At 38.7% G+C, this 26,903-nt stretch overlaps 1 protein-coding gene across 1 annotated transcript; it reads right to left on the bottom strand.

The window, feature by feature from the left end:
• Window positions 1-370: 370 nt before the first annotated feature.
• Window positions 371-8,840, bottom strand: LOC116247939 (uncharacterized). Its single transcript, XM_031620409.2, is given in 11 exon segments — window positions 371-742; window positions 831-891; window positions 1,926-2,133; window positions 2,403-2,499; window positions 2,594-2,650; window positions 4,432-4,517; window positions 4,520-4,554; window positions 6,750-6,882; window positions 6,970-7,030; window positions 8,404-8,530; window positions 8,691-8,840. Coding segments are annotated over 11 exon segments (1,002 nt in total). The 5' UTR covers window positions 8,747-8,840; the 3' UTR covers window positions 371-661.
• Window positions 8,841-26,903: the final 18,063 nt, after the last annotated feature.

The following is a 26,903-nucleotide window of genomic DNA, read 5'->3' as shown; positions in this document are numbered from 1 at the left end:
GGAACTATGTACTCTAGATCAAAGTACTTCTTGATCATTTTTACTACCTTCAAGCCCTCATTGTGACTCCTTTGGTGTAATGTAAAGTATCCGTTCACATATGTTACATTTTCTCTATTACTAATTAGGGTTCTTGTCTTAATGCTCTATTTATCTCATCTTTCATGGTGAACCTTTTTTTTTTCAATAAATTGTGAACCTTTCCAGAACATTATCACGGATCTCATTGAAAACTTGCAGCAGCATGCCATACAAAGGCTAAGATAAAACAGAGCACAAGTATGCATGGCATTCATCCACAATCGGGTTCAAGAAAAGCATAGGCCTGCAGCAATTTTGCAAAGGAAAAACAACTCGGCTTAAGGCAGAATTAAGACAGATCGACATTAAACTAAACCTATCAGGCATAACACATGATTTGTTCTTAAGAACCTCCTCTTTTAGCCAACAATACATTGTGCCTGAAATTCCGAACATTTCAGAGAGGACTTTCTCCAGATTTAGCATCAAAAGTTACCATAACAAAAGTAATTCAAAGCAGCATTAATCTGCATTGCTAAAAGGACAAACAAGCTATATTTCAGCTAGATCTAAAAGTCACAAAGTACTTCCACCAGAAACATCTTAGAGAAAATATATAAATAGCTTGCATTAGCTATCTCTAATCTTCGTTTTCCCTATGTTCCAATGAAGAAGCAAGTTCGGTAACAAGATCAACCACTCCCCACATGGAGGCATCATTCTGCATCGCAATCCACAGATCAATTACTATTTTTATAATGACAGCCTGTAATAAGATAACATGAAATGATTTTGAAGTCAAAATGTACCAGAAAAACAATGTCAAATGCTTGTCTATAACCTTCAATTGACTTTTCAACATCATCATTCCTGCAGATACATAGAACCAAAATGAAGGTCAGGTGTAATAAAGATTAACAGAGTATGCAATAAACCATAATAAACTGAAATCAGAAGATACAGGGAAGTTTACAAAATAATTAGCATATGGAACTGTCAAGGCCAGACAATAAACAACATGAAAGCAACAGAGTCATGCTGTCAGCAGAAAATGAACCGGTTGAAAGTGTTTGGATGCTCTTGCATAGAGATAATTTTCGTCAAAAAACAAAGGCTTTGGCTGCACATAGAAAGCCACAAATAAGTGAACCCTACACTCCTGCCTCCAGGCAGATCAACCTTAGGGAATAAAAAACATGCTCCTCCTTTATTGATGCACATAAATTGCAGGTCTTCCTTTTGCTAACCCTGCAGAATGTTAGGGTTTCAGCGACAAAGTTAGGATTACATAAAAAGAAGGTGAAAGGATAGAGCATTATGATTGAGTTTCCCCTTCACAAGGGCCAAAATGTGTAAAAAAATCAGAAAACAGACAAGAGATCCTACTATATTGTTATTAATACCACAAAAACAGTGCAGAGAAAATCTCTAGCAGATCCATTCCGCAACAAACACTCATTGCATGATGAAAAGCAATATCCTTTTTATGATGCAAAGAAAATGTCAAGTGAATGTGCCAAGAATACTATTAAAAGTAAAACAGCCTATAGATACGATTGAAGTGGAAAGTCCTTTCATTCATGAACTTTTCAGGTACCTCAATGAGATCTCTTATTTTTATTGAATTCAACAATTATTTATTCTAGGAGTTATTTTCCTATTAATCAATCACAAATTCCTGCACATAGCCACATGAACATAAGGTTGTTATTACATCCTCAAGAAGCAAAAATTTATGACCACAATTCATCAACAAAGTGACAAGGAAGAAACTACTAGTTATGCAAACCATAATCTATCACATGGTGAAGTGAATGCAAAATTTTAGGGCAGCCAAAGATAAAGACAAAAGGTACAGTCTAATACAGCATACAAAGCTGAATTTACAAGGGAAGGTAGCATACAAGAATCCAATCGATATGCGATTTTCATACTTCAAACCATCTGACATTCCCAGGTCTCCGATGTGGTCCCCTAGAAGCAGCACATTCGTTCTTTTTTTTATTGCAGAAAAGTCATCCTCAACTACATAACTTCCTCCCAGTTGGTTATGAAGTGGTGCTGCCATGTCAAGTGCGTGTTCATTCTTGTTCAGAACATGGATTGTTTTTCCTGTGTGCAGAGTTATTTGTGCTTCAAATTCCTTAGAAGAAAAATTAATCATTCAAAATCAGTTTAAACAAATAATCAACTTCCAAATCCCCAAGGATTTTTTTTTTCACAATTTGCAATGGACCAACATTACATGGAAAATTGGCAAAAACTCAAAATATTGGTCCACACTTTGATTTTCTACACAAGCAAAAGGAGTGGAGTTTCTTTGCTTCACATTCTATCTGTCAAAGATACATAAGTGTTAAAAGAGGGGCAGAAATTCAGACCTCTGAAAGCCACAAGGTGCCCACTATCATCAAATATCATGCGGTTAGACACAATGTTCACATTCTTGAAAGATCTATGAAGTTTCTGCCCCAAAACCTGGCAAGTATTATAGCAAGAAAAAATGTGCCAAAATTATATGACTGGAACTTTACAATTATATAAAAGAAACAAAATTCACATAAAAATCAACCTCCTCTATGATGTCTGCAAGGCCAGCAGAAAATATTAGAATAGGCACACCTTTTTCCTGTCAATTAAGAATACGTTACACAACATTATGTCCTGACTGCAGTTTAAATAACAACATGCTAAGGTAACTGGCACAACACAAAGAAATATATGTATCATCAGTCATTCAATATTAGAAAACAAATTCATCACAAGTCCAAAATAAGATTTTGATCACGATTTAGCAGCAAAGAGCGACAGCTCCACCAGCTACATGTGTTCATGTGCATGAGAGAGAGAGAGAGCTCTATCAGATGTCTTTCCAATACACAAGAATGATATATTCTGGTTACTGCAGCCATTATTTATAAATACAAAAAAAAGGATCATCAGTGAATGAAAAGAATGACACAGCAAAAACCAGCTAAAATATATTGCAGCCTATGTCACAGTGGTACATGGGGGAGACCCACGTACCCATAGCGGTACGCCAGTATGGCAAAACCGGTACGCGGGTGCAGCTGGGTACGTTAAACCGATCGAAACCATAAAAAAAAAACTTAAAAAGTTAAAACATACCCAAGACCACCAGATGCCTTGTTTGCGGCGTCTTTCCGCTTCAGCCTCCAGCGACAGTAGGACCTTCGGCTGCCAGTGGGAGATTCGGCAGCCAATGGTGGTGACCGGCGAGGGACGGCAGCAGCTTTCAGCGTTGCCGGCAGAGTAATATCTTGTTTTATTTTTTCATTTGACTGTTTTTAGGGTTTCTGCAATTTTTTCTCCCTCTCCTATTTTACATATGCCCTTGTGCCCGCAGCTTTCTTCAGCATCCCCGGCAGCTTTCGGCGTCGCCAGTAGAGTAATATTTTGTTTCATTTTTTCATTTGACTGTCTTCAGCAGCGTATGTAGTTTCCCCTGCTTTGGCTGTTGCTGGCAGACATTCATCAGAACAACTCCATCTAACATATGACTGTTCATTTGTAGTTTTCCCCTTTTCAGTGCCACCGATGACTCCATCATATGTAGTTTTCCCCTTTTTAGCATATGACTATGAGTTATGCCCCTTATGCTGCTTATGCTTGCTGCTAATGCTGCTTGTGCAGCTTATGTGATGATATGAAGTTTGTTTTTATTTTATTTTTTGGAATTAAATGTATATATTTATCTCCATACTGCCTTACCAAATTGACAAAAATCACCGTACCCGTACCTGCTTCCTCGTACCCATACCTATGTGACATAGAGCCCTATGAGTTGAAAGACATATATATTCTGCTTATTATTCTTAAATCTCTTTTTCAGAAAAATTGTCAAGCCAAACAAAAAAGTCAGTTGAAAATCTAGCCAAACATTATAACAACCCATCCCACTTCCACACCGAGCTCGGTCTACTAGCCTGGTAGATCATAAACCACCCCCTAGCAGCTTCGGTTATAGCAAGAAAAAGGTTAGAAACTAAGACAATTACAGTCCCCCAAGATTCCTCACAACTTAGAGTGTGACTAAACTTTAACAAGTGGGCCATTACAGTCCACCCCCTTGAGGCACTGCATCTGAGCATGTAGGACTAAACTTTAACAAGTGGGCCATTACAGTCCACCCCTTTGGACCACTGCATCTCTGCATGTAGGACCCCAAGTTTGAGTGTTGAACTGGTTGTTTCCCACTGTCAATCCACTCCCTAACAGCTTCGGTTATAACCTCAAAAAGGCTAGAAGCAAAGAAAATGATCACTTAATCGACCCTTTTATAAGTCCTCTAAGATTTCTCACAATCTTAGATATTGGACTAAACTTTAATAAGTAGGGAGTACAAACATAACCTTACAATGCAAATGAAATAAGAAGGACAAGACCTACCTCCAAAAGCTCAAACAACTTAACAACTCCATCTCGAAACTCTATGATAGCATTGGATACAGACCTCTTTATAGCATCATGGGTGAGCCCCCCTCCAGCAGAAGACTATGAGTCTTCTCCCACCTGAAATTGTAATAGGAAATTAGAAAGAGAGCCGTCCCGAAACTGAGTGGTCAAAAACCGACCACCCTGGTATGGAATATGCAGTTTGACATTGACCGGGTCTCGGGTCGCGGTTGGGCCCATTAAACTGACCCAAGAACAATTACAAATAAGGATGGGGCAGCTGTAATGAGGGTTATCACGTAAGTTGATGTGTCCTTCCTCTGGGAGGAAGAAGCCCTAATCTGGGGATTAGGGTGTGTGTGCTGTAGGTTCTCTTGTAAGGGTGATACTCAGCTAGCGGTATTAACACAGTTTTTCAGATACAAACAAGAATATGTAATGCCATAAGTTCCTTCCTATATCAAAACATAATTGAAGAGATTCACTAATTATTTTGCTCCACATCCTTATTATGATTTTTTCCATAATCATGCTCAAAAATAGCTTGCACGGGAAGTCCTTAATTTTTTAGAGTTTTTCTATTTTAACTCTGTAAAAAGCTAAATGTCATCAGCGGTTATTTCTCGATTCAAAATGTCCTACAGAATAAAGAGAAATGCTACAAAAATTTCAAGGCATGGTCACAAAAAACTTATCATATAAATGATTTGCAGAGAAGAAATTGTAAGAACTGTATAATTCATCCATGTCTAAGATAACAATTAACATTGTTTAGTAGACTATGCAAGCTCAGAAATGTAGATGTTGAATAAATAGGCAATGCAATTATACAAGCAAGGAACCAGTGCAGGAGATGTTGTACTAAGATGTTCAAGTGCTCAGAGGCAATGCCTTAATCTCCTTCACACTAGTGCTGAAGATGACTGGGAATCATTGGTGAATGCTTACAGCAGTTTATTCCTTGAGCAGGAGTTTCCTCTACATGGTAGGAATGCAGGTTATTCTCCAAAACTAACAGCTGTGTCACAGTATATGGCAGAAGATAAAATAATACAACTGTTTTATTAAGTCCATACTGGAACTTCTATTTTAAGGGGATACACAAGTATCAACATGGAGTACCCTGTGACATAGAGGAAGAATAACCAAAGTAGTCAATTGCAGATGTGCAACAGGCAGACACTAGCAATTTTAAGTGCCAATTTTATGTGATTGTGCTAAGTTTGCAAATAATGGCACAGACTAAGTACATACATAGATTAGTCTAACATTCACAATTGCGTTTGACATTAGCTGCATTTAATTAAAGCAAATGACAAACATCCTTCGAACTACATCACATGAGTGCACAATTTGACCAGTGGCAGTACCCAAATCAACATCTTGTGGGCAGAGCTGTGGTTCAGTTGCTGCTTGCATGTGGCAGGCCAGTTGCACTACATGATATTAGAACTTTTCAGTTATATATATATATATATATATATATAAATTTTACTCAATTATGAGTAATTCTTTTATCCATGCACATATCTGTTTCCTTTACATGCATGTATACACATGCACTAGCTGTACCCAGATCCATGCTTTTCTAGAAAATGTTGAATCAACCACCAGCATTTGAACCCACGCCATGTTTTAAATTTTTTGGCTATCCGGCAGCAGCTGATTTCAATTCACTGTAAATATACATACATATACACACACACGCACACACAGTTTTTCTAACATTCTGATGACCTACACTTGCAAAACCCATCAAGCATAACAAGCTTAACATTTTATAAACTATCTTCATAACCTTTTCAGCATAATCCTTTTTCCTTTCTTTTCCTTATGGTCATCACTAGAGTATTCATGGAGGAAAACCAGAGAACCCTCAGCTTTAACTGTATGACATAATCATCTGAGGATATCATAAAACCCAATATAACTGCATTCATAATAGAAAATGTTCTAACTCCATGAAGGCCCAACAACCAAATAGGTTTGAGATGTAGGCCCAAAATATAGTCCATTCAAATAAGCAGAGCTTCTTAGGAACTTAATTTTATTAATAAAAGGTAGTTGCCATAGAAACAACCAGACACTAAGTAAATAACATAGTGCCGTAATTTGCTTGACCAGGGCAAAAATGCTTGCAACCAGCATGCGGAGAAGAGTATGCCAATCTAACAAATTTTTGTAGTATGTCAATTCAACAAATGGTTGTAGTTTTACAAACTTAAAAGTAGTCCTAATGTCTACATTTATCTTTGCCAAAGTTTGCTCTAAAGGAAGAATGCTCAATACCCAAAAAAGGCAAAAGAAGATACCATTCTTCCATGAGCTGTGTTTTCTCCTCAAGGGGAATTGTTGGTGAGAATTCCAGAGGATGATAATAATCAAATAGTTCTCTTCTCTTGACATCGTACTCAGGATTTCCTTGCTGCAATAGACCATGGGTGCCTATTATGTGGTCAGAAGACTCAGAACATACAAAGTCTCCACTTCACAGAATAAATGCATGAAGTACAAAGAGATTCAGAAGCTTACTCTGCCCTCGATATCCATTAACCCAGTACTTTGTTAAAGTAGCATCAAAATCTGCAATGACCTACAAAATCAACATAAAACTCAAACATCAAGCCCCATACTATGTGTTCTTCAATAAGTTTTAGCAGCATCTCCAGTTCGACAACAGTACAAGTGCAATCAAAATAAATTAGATGTACTTATAAATGAATAAGAGCAAGTACATGAGAAACTGAGGATAAGAAACTAGCCTGAATCCTGCTTACGTGCCAAATGAACAGCAGTTCTTGACTTTTATCAACGGTTGATTTTCAATCTATTTTATCATATTCATATTTAAGAACATTAGAACAACCTATGACAGTTGCGCCTTACATAAGAGAGAGAGAGAGAGAAGAGCTTGGGCACCCAGTGACATCTTACGAAACAAGAAAATAACAAAGCACATGGATTCAGGAGACAGAAGATTATCTTGCCGCTTGGCAAGAACCTGGAGCATCAGCTCTCCATTTGCTTTGGAAAGACAAAGTTACCCAGGATGGCGCCTACACTTCATTAAAACTGTGGACAGAAAACCATCATGTGGTTTGATGTTGAAAGTTGAAACAAGAACTGCTAACTGTCCGAAGTAAGCCACATTCACAAGTTACTAGAAAGCCTCCCTTCGCCGTCGAACATAGTGCCTCTACTTGTACTGGCAGGGATGTGCCTAATACCAGATTACACATCAACGACAAGAACAAGGCTCTCGTTAGGAGCTGGAAACGAAAGCAGAGATGAGGATTTGGGAAGCATTCGGTTGGGCGCACACAAGCCTCATTGATAACCTAGGCTTTTTAGAAGCATGGAATTGGAGATGGAAATGATGATGGGAATAAAAATGAGATTAGAGAACAAAGATAAGCAGGAAGAAGACAAGATGTATTCCCATTCTCGACTTCTACTCCAGCTCCAAAGCAGAGCATAAAAGAGCCTGCTAACCAGAAAAGAAACCAAGGGAGAAAATGTCCCTCCTGAATCCCGAGCCTAACGGCTTCCTCGAGCAAGAAAGCGCCAAAACTTTCAGGTTCGCCGGAGGCAGGTCTTCCATTTAGCAATTACCAAGTGTCGGAATTGACTGGAGGGAGAGTTTCGGAAACAAAAGGCTGCATACTGGCATCTCCAGATTGTGATTTAGGTCACAGAGAGTTGCCCATGGCACCACCTGCACCGGACTTAGCAGGATGGAGCAAAAGGTCATTAAACTCATTGCACACCCACAACCGAGACCTTCATTATGCAAGACTTGCTCATACGTCCTTCTCCGAACAGAATGATCAAGTAAATAGAATGCCCCCTTTCACTAATGAAGAAGGCAAGAGAAGAACCGGAACATATCAGATACGCAAAAAGGTACAAATTTATGCAAAAAACTCTATAGGGGCACACTAGCACGGCGCACGACATGCAAATTACCTGCAATTTGTCGAGGCCCGCATTCCTGATGGCGGCCTTCTTCTTCTCTAAGGCAGCAGGGTTCCCGACGACCAAGTTATTGGATATAACCATCTCCCTGACAGGAAAACCACGGCGATTTGAGACCCTGTTATGAAATATTAGAAATTAAAACCCTGGTGCATCGGCTGCTTGAACGCAAGCAGTAGCCGAGTAAAGAGTACCACAATGTGGCCTATAGGAATATGGGAGATTGCGGAGAGAAAGCTCAAAGGCGAAAGGGGCCGAGAGGGGAAGCAAGGGCGGACCTGAGGAAAGGCGACAATGGAAGAGCTTGTGTGAAGAAGTTACGCATCCGCAGCATTAGCTAGCAAGGGACGTATCGTGCGACCCAAAGGAAGACCCAGAGGTAACACTGTTTTTAACGTGGTTAGTGGGCTCTCCACCAACATCCACGAACGCCGTCATCAATAATAAGTGACAGTTTACATCTGATCGTTTGCCTTTATGCCCATGGTTACTGCCACTATCCGGCCGCTGCACATTGTCCATATCATCCATAACGTTCTCGTGCTGATTCTATCATGGCCCCTGAAACTGATGATCTAAGTCACTAGGGTGCGCCCTGTTTGAGGTCGACGTGGTGTGGGTGCTGGTGCGCCTCCAGTGAGCTCAGGTGCGCTGACCGCACCTAACTAAAATTGTTCTTTTTGACTTGCATTTGACCCGAGTCGGGTGCGGTTAAATGCGAGTCGATCTATTTTTATCCAATTTTTTGGGTTTTTTTTTATTTTTAACAAAATCAACCACCCGCGTCGACCTCTTCCCTTGTCTCTCGCATGCATCTTCCTCGCTCCTCCTAAATGTGCTTTGCAATATATGTTAGAAAATTTTGCTGATATCCTGTTACTAAATTTTAAACTACTTTTAGTTGTCATTTGTTATACAATATAAAATAAATGGCGAACTTGTATATTCTTTTAGTTTTCCCTAATAATGAAACTGATTTTAGCTACTTAACATCAGCTTGATTTTATTGAAATGCTTTTTTTCTTGGTCTTCAAACTTTCAAAATTGGCTGGAAACTAACTGAATTAATTTTGATTTTTGTATATGAATCAGGTTGGCGTAATTGTGTTATTCAAGTGCATGTGCATTTGTTCATTTATGACTGAAACTGTTATGCAGACTATTTAATTTTATATTTGTTATATTTGAAATTTTTTATTCTGAAGTATGAATTTGAAATTTTTTATTTTGAATTTTGAAGATAAAACCATAAAAAAAGATAATAATAATAATAATAATAATAATAATAATAATAATAATAAATTAATAATAATAAAATACTCTTCCCGTATCACCGTACTTAAATTTTTTGAGATGTACCGCGCCGGCACCCACACTCCACACTCAGCTGACATAGCTGATGATATGTGCAAATCAGCCACTAGCATGTTACAAGGAACATACTGAATAATCAACGGCCCAACAACAAAGTTTTCATGTCAACACAATGGCACTAAATATATTTAACGGGTTTCATGCAAGATTCAAGCTAGCCGGGCTGCGAGCGATAGACAATAGAGCGACCCTAGGCTTCAATGCTCGAGCGTATACAACAGAAGATACTTTTTTTGCACTCCATAGATATGACGACTCCAGGAAAAGCGGAGAACCTGATAATGGGATATCTTGTGGAAGGGTAGGTTGCCCAATTGGAACCTGAGTAGGCTGAAATTCAAGATAAGAACATCATAGTTCGTATTAAAATATATAGTAAAAGCTTCAAATTTCACCATAATGATTCCTGAGTTGAGGCAAAGCTAATAGAATAGTCGCCGCACTCTGGTTGTCGGAAATATCTATCTGATCAGAGTTATCTTCCTGCGGCAATCTAAGATGAACCGATAGTAGATCTGGTTGTTTCGGCTGCTCTCTCGTTCGATTCACCAACAGAATGTCCTCTGAACATCGTCGACATAAGAATTTAATCAATTACAGATTGATTGCGACACAATTGAACCGATCTAGCTTATGAACAATCGATCTAAGGTCGTTGTTAGACAGATCGCCGAAATCAGCGTCTCGATCTCGTCAGGACTACTCCCTTACACAGATCAACTATCGAAATCTGAGACAAATCGATCTAGATCTCACGTTAGACAAGCAGCGCTCAAATCGTGGGATCTGTCAGCATCTCTCGATCGAATTAGATTGTATCACACTAGATCAAAAGCAAAAAGTTGTGTCGGAGATCAGGACTAACTTAGAGATGATCTCTAGATCAGGACTAACTTAGAGATGATCTCTAGAGAGAAGTCGTCGCAGTCGATATTGATTTGCTCTAGAACCACAGGAGCTATCATTGCTCTTCCTCTAGGGCAATCAGACGCCTCTAAACCTCCTGTGGTGTTGAAGAGGAATGCATGCTGATTGGGATGAGCGTCTGCGATAGGGAATTTGTCGTCTGAAAGGCTCGGTAGCAAAACTCCGGCGTCTACTCCAATGAGATTTCAGGCGTTTTCACTCTCGCCAGAGGACCTCCATCCAAGAGCTCGAAGGTCATCAGCTTTCGCCGGCAAGGGTTCCCGCGCGGGGAGAAGAACTCAAACTTCTTTGATTAATTCTTAATATGAAATTTACACGTAGTCTCCAGCCTTTTATAGTTGCTGGGCTGTCTCAAGCCAAGCTCGTTGAGTCAATCTTAAACCGATACAAGGAAAACGCACCTAGACTAAGAACAAAAGCAAATACATTTATTCAAGTTGGTTTGAGTGATGTTTCGGCCTGTATGTGCCCGGGTTACGCCTAAGCTCATCACGGTCTGGTTCAATCGCCCGCACCTACCTGGGTTGCTCCCAAGCTAGCTCGATGTCAGCTCAGCCCTTCAGCTTTCACCTACATAGGTTCACCCTAGGCTGCTGTAGTCGCACCGTCGAGTCCTTAAGCTGTTGCAGCCGTCTAGCTTAATCGCAACATATCCTGCCATTTTGTAGAGAATAACCCCCCTTCGAATTAGGTTACGTGTGTTGAATGTCTTAGTTGCGTCGTTAGCCTTACTACGTTTCTGGTTGCATTCTTCAACTCGTTCGGCTATAGGGTTAGCCTCACTTTGTTTGAAGCAGTCCAACTTTACGTGCTCGACCACGACCATACACGCGTATTCGTTTTCGGCGTCGGCTTCGGCCACATTTTGTCGTGCTTGACACTCTCGACATCGCTTGCGCCCTCTGCCGCGTTAACCTCACCCGCTCCTGGCCCGTCGCACGTGGTTGCCATCGGCGACCCTGTCGACCTGGCGCTCTTGGCAATCGTTGGCCAGACTTGGCCTCGCCTGCTGTGTCTCCGCAGAGTTGACAGCATCCGGCCTTATTCCGGTCTTCTCGGCAATATCATCCTCACTTCGTCTAGCCTATTCTACGCAACATGCCTCCGCTGGTCCTTTCATTCCGCCTTTGGCTATAGCCTCAGCAACACCTTCGGCCATGCCTTGCTGCTCTTGGCAGCCGTTTTCTTCGACTATTCCCACCTCATACATCTCGGCCGCTTGGTGAGCAGGACTCTCGGCAGGGTCCAAGGTAGGCTCGTAACAGTTCTATTGATATTGGGCGAGCTAGAGAATACTTTGGATCGGTTTAATGATGCGAACATTGCATTGGATCATCATGCTATGAATGTTTCCAGCAGCATTTTTTATCATCATGCTATGAATGTTTCCAGCAGCATTTTTTCTCTATAAGAGGATGATTCATACAATATTGTAGGAGTGGTATGGAGTTTCCTATTGGAACGAACTGAGGAGGCGACATGTAATTGAGTTCCACGTCTACGACATTGCCTTCTTCGTAAGAATTTACAATATAATTTGGATGTTGCTCATCGGCCATGATGTGATTTCTTCTTCCTGTGGATCTTCGTGAATTCCTTTAACAGCTGTAGGAACTATCGTCAATGTCCTAATTGCTCTTCTTACTATTTTTTGCACTATCAACTTCAGCAAATGTGGTTATCTTTTAAGGCAGGAGCAAAAAAAGCAGTAGGTTGCTAAAAAAATATAATTTAAGGCAGGAGCAAAAAGGGCAGTAGGTTGCTAAAAAAAATATAAACTAGAGAAATTGGATAATATACACATTCATATTCCTGAATAACATGCGATTCAGCATATATACCAAAGAAAACACAAGGAAGGCTAGTGTTTAAACTTGTTTTTAGCATGTTCACCAAGGAAATGAAAGAATTTGAACCCAAAGTTGTGCAAGCACCCATTAAACAATGGCTCGATGAAGTTGTTGTCAGTACAGGCGTTGGGAGCCCATTATGGGCCTTGGTAGCCTCAAACTCATATTTGGCTTTTAACAAAAGTGGGAGCTAAGAGTTAAGAGTGGGCACAGGCTCATATTTATATATTTTGTTATATAATACATATATTTTATTTATTTTTTAATTAAAATAGAATAGGGCGTGATCAGATTCGAGCTGAACTAGGCCAGACCAGTGCCCAGCTGAAATTCGCCGGGCACGTGTCCAAGCCGCCAAATAGCTCCTCAGCCGGCTTAAGCCCCACTGCAAATCAAGCTGGTCCGACCGGGCCCGTCTACATGCCCACCTCTATGGAGTACTCAGAGCTGACTGAAATTTGAAGTACATTCTAGTGTAAAAAAAATAAAGTATTATTGTGCTCCAAGTACGGTTGAAATTTTTAATGGGACAGTATCCCACTGTCCAACAGATTCAACCGCCCCACCGGTCACTCCTTACCGCCAAAAGGCTCGAACAAGCGGACCCCCTTCACCCTATCTGGAACTGTTTCGGAAGGAGCGTAAAGCGGTGGGAAGAGTCGGGTTCCTAGCCACGACAGGCCAGACGAGAGAAAGCTAAGCACCACTCGCATGGAGAGAAGAGAGAGAGATATGGCAACCTCACGGGAGAAGGAAGAGCTTGTGGACTCATCCTTCGAACCCTAGATTCTGTCGGCAAAGGACTCTGAGGTCGTCTCCATCGAGCTTCCTGCCCCTCCTGGCTGGCTGAAGAAGGCACAGCTCCCCACCTAACCACAACTCCACCTTCTCCTTTCCCCTCCCCTAAGCCGGTTTCTCTCATACGATTTTCTTCTTTTCTTTGCTCCCCTTTCTCAATTACGTCCTGCCAGTGATGCTGCTACTTTTCATGCTCATTTCATAGAATTATTTGTTTTAGTTCTAATCCAGGGTTTCTTAAAATGCATGCCTGTCTGGATTTCTTGCTCTCCATGTTGAGCTGTTATCGCTTGAGGGTGATGGTTGACGATAGAGCTTGACATGGCCTGCTTACAAACAATAGTTGAGAAAAGGGTCATGTTTGTTGCTTTAGAAAAAAGTGAAGCTTGGATTATTGTCAAGTGGCTGCGCGCTGCAAACTGTAGTTGTCTGCAGTTTTCTAGCTGTTGAAGCAGTTCCGTTACAGGTTGGACGTTGCTTCAAGACCACTGTCTTCCCCTGTTTCCGAGCGAAAGTGATGATTTCCCTCATCTAAATCCCTTCTCTTCACTTTCTCCATGTGTTGATCGCCATTTATTCTTGTTCTGGCATTCTCTATATACTCCTTGTCCCACTTGCACATGCTACTATAGGTTTCCAGAACTTTGTTTTCGTCCAAGAGGGTAGACGGGCATTCAGAAAATCATTTATAATAGATTTCACATATTCTATGTGATTCATTGATTTGAAGATGCTATGGTTCATACTTCCTAGGATTTGGACTCCTTAGTCCTTAAACGTTACATTTCCAATCTAACTGAAATCTTCATTGGTAGAAATGAGCAGACGCGCACGTGCACCCCAAAAAATAAAAAATAGAAGCCCCGCGGATGTCTTCCAAATCCTTGGGTGGGTCACCAACGTATTCCACTTTATGTTTCCTCAGTTTTCTGCCTTCGCATCTCTTTGCAGTCTTCTTTTTCTTATGTTTCCTTCTCTTTTTTGTGAAAACTCATCACTTCGTCTTTATGTTTTATCCAAATTAAACTGACACCACCTAGTTTCTCCTCAGTTGCCCATTTTGTCCAGATTCTTTTTTCAATTTAATTGTTCTCGTTCATGATTCTATTCTTTTGTTTATTGGACCGCTTCGATGTTGCTTTGTACAAATCCTCCATGCTATTCACTTTGTACTAAAACATGTAACTTCCATTATAATGAAGGTAGTCATATACTTAAATTTTCACTAGATTGGCTCCATCTGATCCATTCTTTATTTTCTTCAACTTAAAATTTGCTCATAATTTATGACCTTCTATGTCCATTAGGAAACCTGTCAATATTTTTCTCTTGACCAAATGTTGAAGCATCATGGCAGGTCTGAAGTTAATCATAATCAGTACATCAATTGAATGATTTAAAAGATTCTACAAAAACACTTGTGAACTATATCTCAGAACTACAGTGAATTTCAATGCCTCCTTTATGGGATTGATTGCCGGGTGCACTACATTTAATTTTCTTCATTTATTCAATGATTTGTTTGGTTAAATTAAAGTAATTAGCCAATCTGGTTAATTTTTGCATCATATTTAATAAATCAATATTTTGCTTGCTTTTGTCCCCAGACAACCGTAGGAACACCATGACACTTTCATGAATCTGTTCTCATTGGTGATCAAATTTGTAGATCTGAATTGTTATAGGACAAATCAAGAGAGGGTTTCCAACTTTCCAGCTACTCAATGAAAAGATGTCCTTTTGACCTTTCAGTTTAAAGTACCTGATGACTTGCAACTGTTACTTTTTACATGGTTTCATAAATTCCCATGCTTGCAACAATTTATGTATGGGTAACCATCATAGATGAAAGGTTGTCAACATTTTCTGAAGAAAAAGTTCATACAAACATCAAACACTGAGAAGCAAATGTAAGCATCTTGCAGTTTCAAAATTGCAATTGACATTAATATGGTTTCTTAAAAAGTTGATTTCTTTTTTTGTCATGTTGCCAATTTACAAATTCATGGGAAAATTACTTGATTTGTACAAAAAATTTTGAAGGATAGTTTGGGAGGAAACTTTGGTTAGAAGTTATAACTTATTTTTGAAGGACACAAGTTGATTGATGAATATACCAGTTTTTGAGCAACTTTTAACACAAGACGACATGCTGAAATATTAGTTTTTATTGGATCAGTTGATAAACTTTCATGGGTAAGGGTCAACACTTAGAGAAAAATGCGTGAAGGACAAATTTTGTAGTTTGAATCTATGTTGTATGTATCGTATGATATGATACTTATTGTATCGTTTTAGATTTGCAATATGATACAACACCTGTATCACAAACAGGTGGTGTATTGTATGTGTATTGCATGTATCGTACGATATGTAGCCTGTATCGTACGATACAGGGCGATATACCTCATATCGCACGATACATGTCTATTTTGAAAAATATGGGGTTAAAACTTAAAACCACCATTTTTCAAACTAATTTTTAAAATTTGTCTCCTTCTTCGTTTTTGAACATATCTAATGGTTAAAGAAGGGGAAGATTGTGACAATTTTCAAAAGGAATAATCAATCTCACTATGAAATCATCAATTTGAGGGCAGATTTATGCATGGATGATATATCGTTGTTCAGATAAAGAGGGTTTATATCTTCTACAAAAGATGAAAATGAAAATGTGATGATAAAGATTACGAATGAAGCTGTTTTCATTTGTTATTTGCATTAACATTGAACAATTTTGTCTTGTGATGTCATGTATAGTGTACGTAAAACTTGGTTTTTGATGTGTTAAGGATCTTATGACTTACTTATGAGTTATTATGTATATTGTTGTTCAGATAAAGAGGGTTTATATCTTCTACAAAAGATGAAAATGAGAATGTGATGATAAAGATTATGAATGAAGCTGTTTTCATTTGTTATTTGCATTAACATTGAACAATTTTGTCTTGTGATGTCATGTATAGTGTAAGTAAAACTTGGTTTTTGATGTGTTAAGGATCTTATGACTTATGAGTTATTATGTAGATCATCTTGAAAATTATGTTTTTTGATGTCTTAGTTTATGTTGTGTTGTTATATGATATTATGACCACTTATTCATGTTTGTGAAGTAACTTCATACCTATAATTTAACATAATTTTTTATTTTTCTTGATTTATCTGATTTTCTTTATTTTTTTATTTTTTTTTTGAATTTAAAAAAATGAATTTAGGATACACATTTAATACATTATGATACTTTATAATCTGACGTATATAATACGACGTATCTATTGGCCTGATCAATACAGCTTGCGATAGTCTTTTTGCAAAAGAGAGGACAACCATTAATAATTTGTCGACCTAAGTATTAGAAAACACTTCTCTGACCCAAGAGTTGACACAGAAGCTATGTAGTCAAAAGTGTGCACAGGCCTCGAGGGGCCACCTTTTAGACTGGCCTAGGAACTAGTTCCTAGGAGTCCACTTAAGAAGTCTTAAAAAAGTTCTTTTTCTTCTTCGTATACTCTCCTTTCTTCCTCTTCATTTTCCACCTTTTCCTTGTCGTCATCTTCTTTTTCATTTTCATCGTCCTTGTGCTCTTTCTTTTTCCTTTTACCGGCTTGGCTAGGTGCTGCCTAGGACTTTTTTTGAAAGTCCACTGCCTAGGACTGCATAGCAGTTGTGACTCCATGGGGCAAGAATTATAAGGAAGTGTTATGTTCATAATGTCGTTGCCTTGCTGTCAAACTTGACAAGGAGAAGGCATATGTCAGTTAGAATGAGATGATTATTTCAGGTCTGCCCGAGATTTAGGTTTCACATTTTATTTCCTTTCTCAGATTCTCCCACTTTGGGAAACTATTATAGTTATGATTGTTAAATCATCTCAACGGTTGAGGACAGTTAAAGTTTAGTTTCTTCAACTCTGTTCTTATATATAAATAGTGAATTGGCTTGGCTTGCCTAAGGTTTAGTAATAGATGTTATCTTGATATTAATGCTTATTTTGTTGAGTATTTGTTTTCATTGATATATTAGTACTTGATACTCAATTCTGTTGAAGTATGCAGCTACAAAGTAGCATAATAGTGTGGTTTCTTGTTATTGTATGAGTTGATATAACTTAGTCATGGCTTTACTTGATGTTAATTTGAGTTATTGCTGAATACTATAAGTAATCAGGTCATTCTACGACCTTTTTATGTTCAAATTGACAAGTTATACATCTTTTTCTTTCAAAACTTGGTCGGGTCACCATTTTGACGTGCGATGTCACGAGTTGGGTCTTAAGGCATGATTTCTAAAGCATTCGTTGAATTATAGGACATGATGGGGATTGCTTATGGAAAACAACTTATTGTACTTCTTTAAATGATTCAAAATTTTAGAAGCAAAACATGGTAGAAACAGGTTGAAGCCCTGTGGAGGATACTGGTATGAAATCATTTTCATCCAATATATAGGTGCAATTAGCATGAGGTTCTTGCGTCAAGATTTGTCTTCTCCACCTACACATGAATTACTTAATTTTGAACCTTTGATTAGGATTATGCTCGTATTGTGGCACAATCAGCATTAGATGGGTGAACAACGTCTATGACATCTCAAGTTTGATGATAAGAGGGAAGATAAGTGTAGGAATAAGTGTAAGGGACATTCTAGAATTTTTGGTCACCAAGTAAAAGAAAGAACTAGAGGAGGAAGAAAAAAAAAAAGGAAAATTAATGCCTTTGATTGATGGCATGCCAGAAGATGGTAGAGTCACTATGACATAATGACACTGCAAGGGCAGCGTAGACACTGCAAGGGTAGCATTAAACTTGCCGACTTAAGGAGTCGTTAACGGTTGATTTTAGGTGTAAATTTCCTGGATTTAAGGTCAGCTCCTTTTTGAGGAAAAGGGAAACGATTGAGGTGGGTTTGATTTCTTCAGATCTTAGATCCTGATCTATGATCTTAAGATCTTAAATTCAAGGATTTTGGTCTTGGGTTTCTAACAAGCAATGAAATGTATGAAGATTTGTAAACCTTGTATCTTAATATCCACGGTTCTCAAGTCAAAGCCCCTTTCCCTCTGATCTATGCGTTTGAGGCACAACAGTCATCTTAAATCCACGGTTCTCAAGTATATAGTTTGTTAGACTTGGAACCATGGATTTAAGGTGGCCTTTTGTCAAAACTGACCTTGAGATCTAAGACTTAGTGTAATCATACACCCCCTAAAGGTGTGTTTGATTACTTCAAGTTTATATCCATGGATCTGGCAAAAGATATATACAATAAATTCCATGGTTTATGAACTAAAGAGCTCAAATCAAACCTAAGATCCACACTTGAAAGCTTCAGTTTCTTGCATTGAGAAAAGGTCTCGTCTAAGATCAGAGGCGAAGGGTAGATTTGAGATCCATGGATCTAATTCTAAGGATCTTAGACTAGAGTAGACTAAGGGTAATCAATTGTCTCCTAAGGGCTTGATTGACACATGGAATAGTTGCATATTGTTCCAAGAATTTAACCACAAAATGGACATATTCATGAAACATCGAATACAGTGTTACATGAGCTTGTCTATCTTTTATAGAGAGATTCATGAACCGGGATGTAACCGTTCTAGTTGTCTGGGCATCGGGCTGGCCCAGCTCTATAACAGGTTGGGCCTGGGCCGAAGCTGTTGCTCATGCCCACAACTCGAGCTCGGCTTGATTATAATAAAACATACGTAAAAAATATTTTATATAATGTAATATATAAGAATATAATATAATATAACATATAAATATAATTAATTAGAATAAAAATATATATTTTTAAAATAAAATAATATATTTTAGATAAGATAGTGTTAGGCCCAGGCCTGGGTTCGAGTCAGGCCGGGTATGGGTACCTAGCCTGATGCCCACCCTTAGTATCAATTATCAAGGGTGGAGGGATGGGGGGCCCATTTGGGCCATGGCCCCACCCCAGTAAACTGAAAAGAAGAAAATTATATTGAAAAAATTGAAAATTTTTAGTTGCGCCATGTATTGTTTGGATTCGGGTTCAGTTTGGCCCCACTCGAATCCAGAGGTTGGACTATTTGGTCCACCCCTGAAAAAATTTTTGGCTCCACCTTTGTCAATTGTAAAGTAGAGTGGTAATGCATTTGGCCCTCAATTTTAGCATATGTTGGGTTTTAATGATGCCATGGGAATAGTAATATAACTTTAGAGCAGCGAAGGAGGACCTTAAGCTCGATGATCCTTAGATAAAATGGAGACAATGTCTCATGTAGCACTCCTATATCGCTATTTTGTCATGCAGAAGCATTGACCAAGATCAACATGGAAATCAATTCTTTCTTAACGGAAAAAGTTTGCTTCTTCAGCACATGAAAAGTTGTGCAGGGTTCCAAGTTTGCTTGTATATATTCTTGCATGATGGAGCTATCAAGCAATTATGTTTGCATGGTCCGAATGTGGTGCAATTGCGTGCCTGGTGAAAATATTGTTCAATGTGAACTTCATTAAGGGTGATACTGGACCTTGCCTAGTGCTTTTGATACTGCACTTGCACCCTGCTCGCATAGGAATATGTAAAACCAAACGAACTTCAGGTGTTTGGATTTGTTAGTTTTTCCTTGGAGCTGGCTTTTCAAGTATGTTCCTTGACAGGTCCAACTAAGCCAAGGAACTTCAATGGATGTCACGTTTAGACGCTGAGCATGGCTCATCGAGTACTTGTTGTATCAAGTAACATGGACTCTTCAAAAAGGGTCCCGCACTTGAGTTGACACGACTCAGACATTTGGTGCAGCTTGAATTTTTTTATTGTTGAAATCAGGGGCGAAGCCAGAATTTTTTGGGGCGGGTCGACAGTCTCACCTTTGAATCTAGATAGGGCCAAACTGAATTCTAATACAAAAAATACATTATACAATTAAAAAATATTATTTTTTTCAGTGTAAAAAAAAAATTCATTGACTGGAGTAGGGCCATGGCCTAAGTTGAAACATTGATAGAATCATGGCTTGTGGGTACTAGGTTGCTGATTTTGTTGTTTTTGGACAATTTTGTACCTTATATATGTGTGTGTATCCTTGCTGCACCTGCACTTTTTGTTTTGGAAAAAATGTCTCACCTGTACTTAGATTTCACACTTTTGTGACACAGTTGCTAAGGGTAGTCGTTTTACTTTTTCCATGAAGAAATTGAAAAATACAAAGTATCCTTTGCTGTCACCATCATCACCGTTGTTGTATTCTACTTTGACCAATCTGATGACATAATTGGAGAAAATAAAAATCTTTACGTAGTTTTTCATTGATATTTACAAATTTTCTGTTTGCACTAAAATGTTGTTTGCTATATAACAGTGAAATACTAAATAGAGATTTCCTCCTCGATCTGCTTTGGTTACAAATCTTCATACAATTTGGTGAATTTTATTTGTCTGTGGTCATCTATGTAACACTGATGCATCAAAACAAACATTTGCACCCACATCAATGCAACAGCATTGCGCCCTTCTTGTCTCTCTCTGCTTCCAGCAATGGTGAACAGCGGCAGCGATCTTTCCTTTTTTTTCTCCGGTGAGCAGCGACAAGGACTGGTGACAGCAAAGAGGCGGCATCACCATGGGAACGTGCTTCTCTCTGTCTCTCTCGCTTGCATTTTTGGCTTTTTTGTCTTGTTTTTCCCTCACGTATTTCCCTCTTTCTAAAAGATGTCAGTCACACGACTCGGCACACGACACCCCCATTCTCCTCTTTCTTATTTCATAAAGTTGTGCCCTGCCTTTATCGTCTTTAAAAAGACGACAACCTCCCTTCCTCTTTCTCTCTCTTATATATTCCATATACTTGTGCCTCTGTCGTCCTTAACATCCTCCCCCTTTTAAAGAATGAAAGGAGGGTATTTATGTAAAAAGGATCAACCTCCTCTAAAATTTTGGGCTAAAATAGCCTTAATGTAGAAGTTTTATTTACAGTATTGGTAGTCATAAAAAAATCAAAGGAAAATATGGGAAAAGGGAGTCTATGAAATACGCATCGCCATGCACTGAAAATTGCCGCACCTGCATCCCGCATCATAGATGAGGATTAGTCCAAAAGTCTGGTTCTGTTGATTTTGGGTTTTGTTTTTCTTAGGTGATGAATGGTTGTTCATGTCAAATTGGTATTGTGAAATGTGAAGGGTTTATTTAGCTTGGACTTTTGCTAAGTCTCCGAATATTGGAGTCCAAGAGCGTCTGAAGTCGTAGTTGTGAGTTTCAGGAAACTGGTGTTTGTTTTTGTACTAACGTTGCAAGGTTTTCGCCGAGGCGCTCCGGCCATTTGGTTGTGCTAGAACTTAGCTTAAGCCCGTAATGTCTGCTTCGACGAGTCTTTGTATCATACCGCAACGGGCTAATGTTACAAGGAGTTTGATGTCGCGTTGATTGTTGGTGGAGGCCGTCCGTTGCCTATCTACTACATACTTTCACGCAAAAACCCAAAATTAAAGCGCTGCAGCCCTTTCTTTGGTACTTGTTTATCGTAACAAGTTGACCGAAAACCAAAGATAAAAAGAGAGACGGTGTAGGCAGTGGCGCCAGTTGAATACCATGGAAGCCTGAAATTGGGTATGGAAAGCTGTGCCTTTGTAGATGTTGGCATCAGCCTTGTGAAGAAGGTACATAGACTGTGAATATCTATCGGCATGTACCAGTCGACGCGGCTGATACGCGCGTTATATGTTGGCGTGGAGAGTAGCCTGGACCCGCCCCCAAAAAAGCGACGGTCTGCCACTTGCGATAAAAAGGGAAATGATGGGCGAAGCTAAAATGAAGCATATCCAGTGGTCAATGTCGCTGATGCATGTGACAGTGCACTTAATTAGGTTCGGCACCTATTCAACGTGAACAAAGGTAGGCCCTGATAATGGGGGATTTATTTATTTATTCTTTCTGACGCATTGTGCGTCCTATATTCTTTAACTTTTAGTATTTATTTTCCTTTCAGCCTAAATAGCCCTGATGAACATGACATAGTTGATTTGGTTGGTGGATTAGTAAAAGTCTAATAGCCAATTTGATTCATGTGGGTGTTGTGTTGTTTTCCTCAAATGAAATGAAATTAATGGATGCACAACATTATAGTTGATTGTTGATAGGCTTACCATTCTCCACCCAACCCAATCCATGAACAATGAAGGAAGATGAAAAAGGAGAGATTTCAGTCTTTTCCAGATATCTCTCCATTCAGCCTAAATGTTAAAGGTAAGACAATCTGTTGAACCGTAAAAACCAAGGTTTATCAACTCGCCAAGTGAACTCGTTGACTCAGCTCGACTCAACCCTACTGGGTCAACTCAGTAGGAAGACTCGTCTATTTGCAGCTCGGCCTGACTCGCCAAAGTCATCTGGTTCGGCGCTGACTTTGTAAAGTTGCACGTGCTATTTTCTGGTAATGGCTCGGGTGATTTTGAAATCAAGAACTCATTTAATGGCAAGGCCGTAAAAAATAAGCTACATTAAGCCTGTATATGGATGTCATCTTAGAAACAAAAGAAAACCAATAGGGTTCCCCACTTCCATGAACAATGGTGTGTGGACTGGTGTCAACCCTGCCTTTTTTTTTTTTTTTTTTTCTATTTTAAAAAAATGATACATTGATTTTGGCACTTATTATTCAATTTTTGCTAGTGGGCGGTTATTTCCCACCGTTATGGCCACTATCTAAAAGTTAGGGAGTTGAGAGTCTTATAGGAAAAGTTACCTAAAACTGTTTTAAAAGAGAATTTAGCCAGTGAGAGAGAGAGAACGCTGCCTCCTTTCTCCTTTCTTCTTCGCTACAACATCTTGTTTTTCATAGTTGTTCTCCTTGTGGTGCTGCGTCAGAAGGCACGTTGCTACCCATTTGGTTTGTGGCCTTTCATATGCATGAACATTTCATACGGATGAGATGAGTTTATTAGTGTGTATATGTACAATGATCTGCATGGTTCCATGTTTATGGATGTACCCATGTGCTCTGTTTTTAAGATGGTATCTGTATGATGCCAGCATGAGCAAAGAATGGTTGTCTCATTGATCTCAAGCAAAGCATGTCCATTAACATGATGTCTACCATGCGCATGCATGATGACCATTAACATGATGTCTACCTACCATGCACATGTATGCATCTTCTTTACTTAATGTGCTTATGTGATTGCATCAAGCCAAGAATATGCTGGTATTTTGTGAATCACCGACATATCCACATAGGCATGAAGTTGTTTTTGGCATGGTGACACTTGCATGTGTACGCCCAAAGCTCGCATAGCCTTGATAATATACAGAACCCTGAAGGGAACATATGAGCGGCTTGATGTTGGCAGTCACCCTGAAGAATCCCTCCACCATCGTAATAACCTATTTCAAAAGAAGAGAAAATGAAAAGCTAAAAGAAACGAGTATGTGATAGAGAAGAGAGGATGCTCCTGGGTAGTGCGGGCTATGGCCACCAATGATCGGAAGTCGCCGGATTTCCGTGGAGGCTGATGGTAGCGGCCATGGAAGCAAACAGCTGGGAGGTTGGTCTTTCTCAACGTGGGTCGTTGGGCTGAAAAGTGAAACTTCTTCGGTTGTTTTCCAAACTGCGAGTTTGAAACCGCCCCTCTATTTTTTCCATCTTTTCCAGAACAGTGTTATATATATGGCACTCTAAGGAGCACCTCCCGTTTGAGGTACCTGCATAGGAGGTTGGTCTTTCTCAACGTGGTGCATAGCACGATTGGAAAAAGAAAAGAGTTTGTGCTGTCCCATTTCTATCTTCAGAAATGGAGTTCACGAATCCCCGCCCAGTTTTGCACATTCTGGTCTCTGGCAAATTCTGTAAACAGGCCTCGTAAGTTTAAAACTGTTTACTATTATGTTTTCTATAAACTAATTTATAAACATAGTTCTCTTGCTCAGTTGAGATTTCATAAATAGTGATCACGTTGGACTTTGAGGCTTAGTCTTGGAATATTGAGATATAATTTTGGTCCCATTCTATTCTTTTATGCTGATTTTATTTTTGAGCTTATTACCTTTGACTGAGTTGAATTGGAATCCTATGCTGGGTATAGTTTAGCAAAACAAATTTTGTTCACGCTTATCATTGCAGGTTAAACTTGTAGAAAAATAATCTAAGGTATATAAAAGACATTCGGGTCGGTTTAGAGAATCAGTAGAGTTGGATTTGGATCTCATTTATCTTAAAATAGATGTTTGGGTTCATATAGTTTAAATTCAATTATGTTTTCAACTAATCTGACCAGTGATGCTCTTTTTATTCATTGGTACATCTTCTATTTTATTTGAAATGTGATTCTTTGTTAAAAACAGGTCTAGAATACATCACCTTGAACCTACTAGACTTTGAGTCTAAGTAGTTTGGACCAAAGTTGATTAAATTAAGGAGTTTTTCAGGAATTTGTCATTTGGTGGTACGTTTGAAACTTGTTGTGGGTTTGATTCAAAGAAATTATAAAATCTGTTTTACAAGCAAAAATAATTACTTATAATATTGAATGTTGTTTCCATGAATTATTAGTCTTGAATTATGTTCAAAGAGTTTCAAACTTGATTCCAAATCTTGTTGGAACTGACTTGTTTTAAAAACATATGTATATAAGTAGATTTTTGAAACGGATCCAGTTGTTTATGAAAATAAATATTTAATGGCTTCCAAAGAATTTCAACACGAACTCAAGTTTGTTTAGAAATTTTATTGTTAATACTTGTGAGTTGTAATTGGATCTGGATCCGATGTACCTTAAAGTAGATATCTTGGATGTTGTAAATATATTTGAATACAAATTTCACTTGTTTAGAGCCTATTCATGTTTGGGTCTCGAACAATATTTGATTTGTTTTGAGAATATATGCACTTTCGATTTGTTCATCATTACAAACAGATTTTATTTAGATATGGATCCAAAATTTAGCTTGACCGAGTTAGCTCAGCATACACGAGTTCAGACTCTAAGTTTGATCATGATGAATTGAATGCAAAATACTAGATGATTTTATGAAAATAAGACAATGGATATGAATGTGAATCTCTTGTATTGCATTCGCATCCAAACATCTGGATCGGGTTCCTTCATGTATGCCTACGCATATTAATTGTAGTAAAATGCATGTGGTTTTGGATCAGACTCATTTTAACTTATGTATATGCTTGCAATATGCACCTGTTTGTGTCGTGACCTGATATCACAATTGACATTTAGACCACTGCATTATAAAAAAAGAAAATGAGTTATTTATTGTCATTCAATTGTTTGGATTATGTATATGGGTTTATGAATGAATAATAGTTGCTGAAAGATTTGGATATGGATCTGTTTCAGATCGAGACTTACATGTGGATGTCATTGTGATCTTGCTATATCACGAGCTTATTTAAAATTGGACTTGAGATCCATATTGTTGACTTTAATTATTACCGCATGTAATTGCATATTGTTGACATGCAGTTGATGAATCATATGAGCAAAACAATTTTATACTTGGATGCATAATTTGGCATGATCGTGAATGGTCTGAATTGTTTGGGGGAGAAGGTGGCATGATCTCTAGTTGCATGAGGGAGGTGAAGAGCGTTGCGCTTCCACCTGGGTGGGTCCGAGCGAGCCAGTGCTACGCCATCCAGGTTTTTGTGGTGTTGCAGTGAATCTACTTATGTTTTGGGCAATGCCCTTCAGGGGCTGACCTGTTCCTCGAGAATAGCCCTTCCCCTAGTCCTTTATAAGGGGTCGGATGAAGACAACGTCCTATCTATATAAGTCTAGTACTAGCACGTGTTGAGGTTGATATCTTGTGGTTGCTATGGTTGTTTTTTTGGGCACTGTGTTTAATGAAATCACGAGTGCCGGCTTAGACATTACCCGTGTAATGCCCCCAGCGACTTGACAGGAGAAACTTATTTATGCTTGCAAGCATATCAACAGATAATGAATATTGCATGAATATGTACTTATTATATTCATGACATTGTGGTTCTAAACATGTCTTGAACATTTTATATATGTGCATATCGAATGTTTCAAGTACCTTGTCTTCATGCAGTAGTAGGGTAAGTTTGATGTTGAAATGTATAAAATGTATATACTGGCATAAATCAATGGCAGACATCATTTTGAGAATTTCTCAAAATTATCACCCCAATTTTCCCCTTTCACGAGATTCGTGAATAAAAGGGATAGTGACGATATGGTTGTACTGTTGTGATCTGGTGCTACCCGACTGATCAATTTTAAGAGTTGAATTTTGAAATGTGACAAACTTCCGTATTTTGTCATTTATGAAATACTGTTTTCAAACGTATGTTCAAATCTACTATTTAAATGTTGGTGGTTTTAAAGTTAGTTTTTGTTATGCCCCTAATTGTGTTGATAAGTGGATGCTTTGAAAAGCCATTTCCGCACATTACAATTGTATAAACCTTAGTAAAAATTTTATTATGATGATGTTGGACACAAGCCTCGCTATATGTAGTGGCCACACTAATCGCAGCTAGTGCTTTGTAGTTTTGCATGCATCCAATTCATTTCTAATAATAAGATTGAT

This window comes from Nymphaea colorata, chromosome 2 (genome assembly GCF_008831285.2).
Source record: "Nymphaea colorata isolate Beijing-Zhang1983 chromosome 2, ASM883128v2, whole genome shotgun sequence".
NCBI lineage: Eukaryota > Viridiplantae > Streptophyta > Magnoliopsida > Nymphaeales > Nymphaeaceae > Nymphaea > Nymphaea colorata.
Note: the sequence above shows the minus strand (reverse complement) of the source record. Positions and strands in the feature narration are given on the sequence as shown.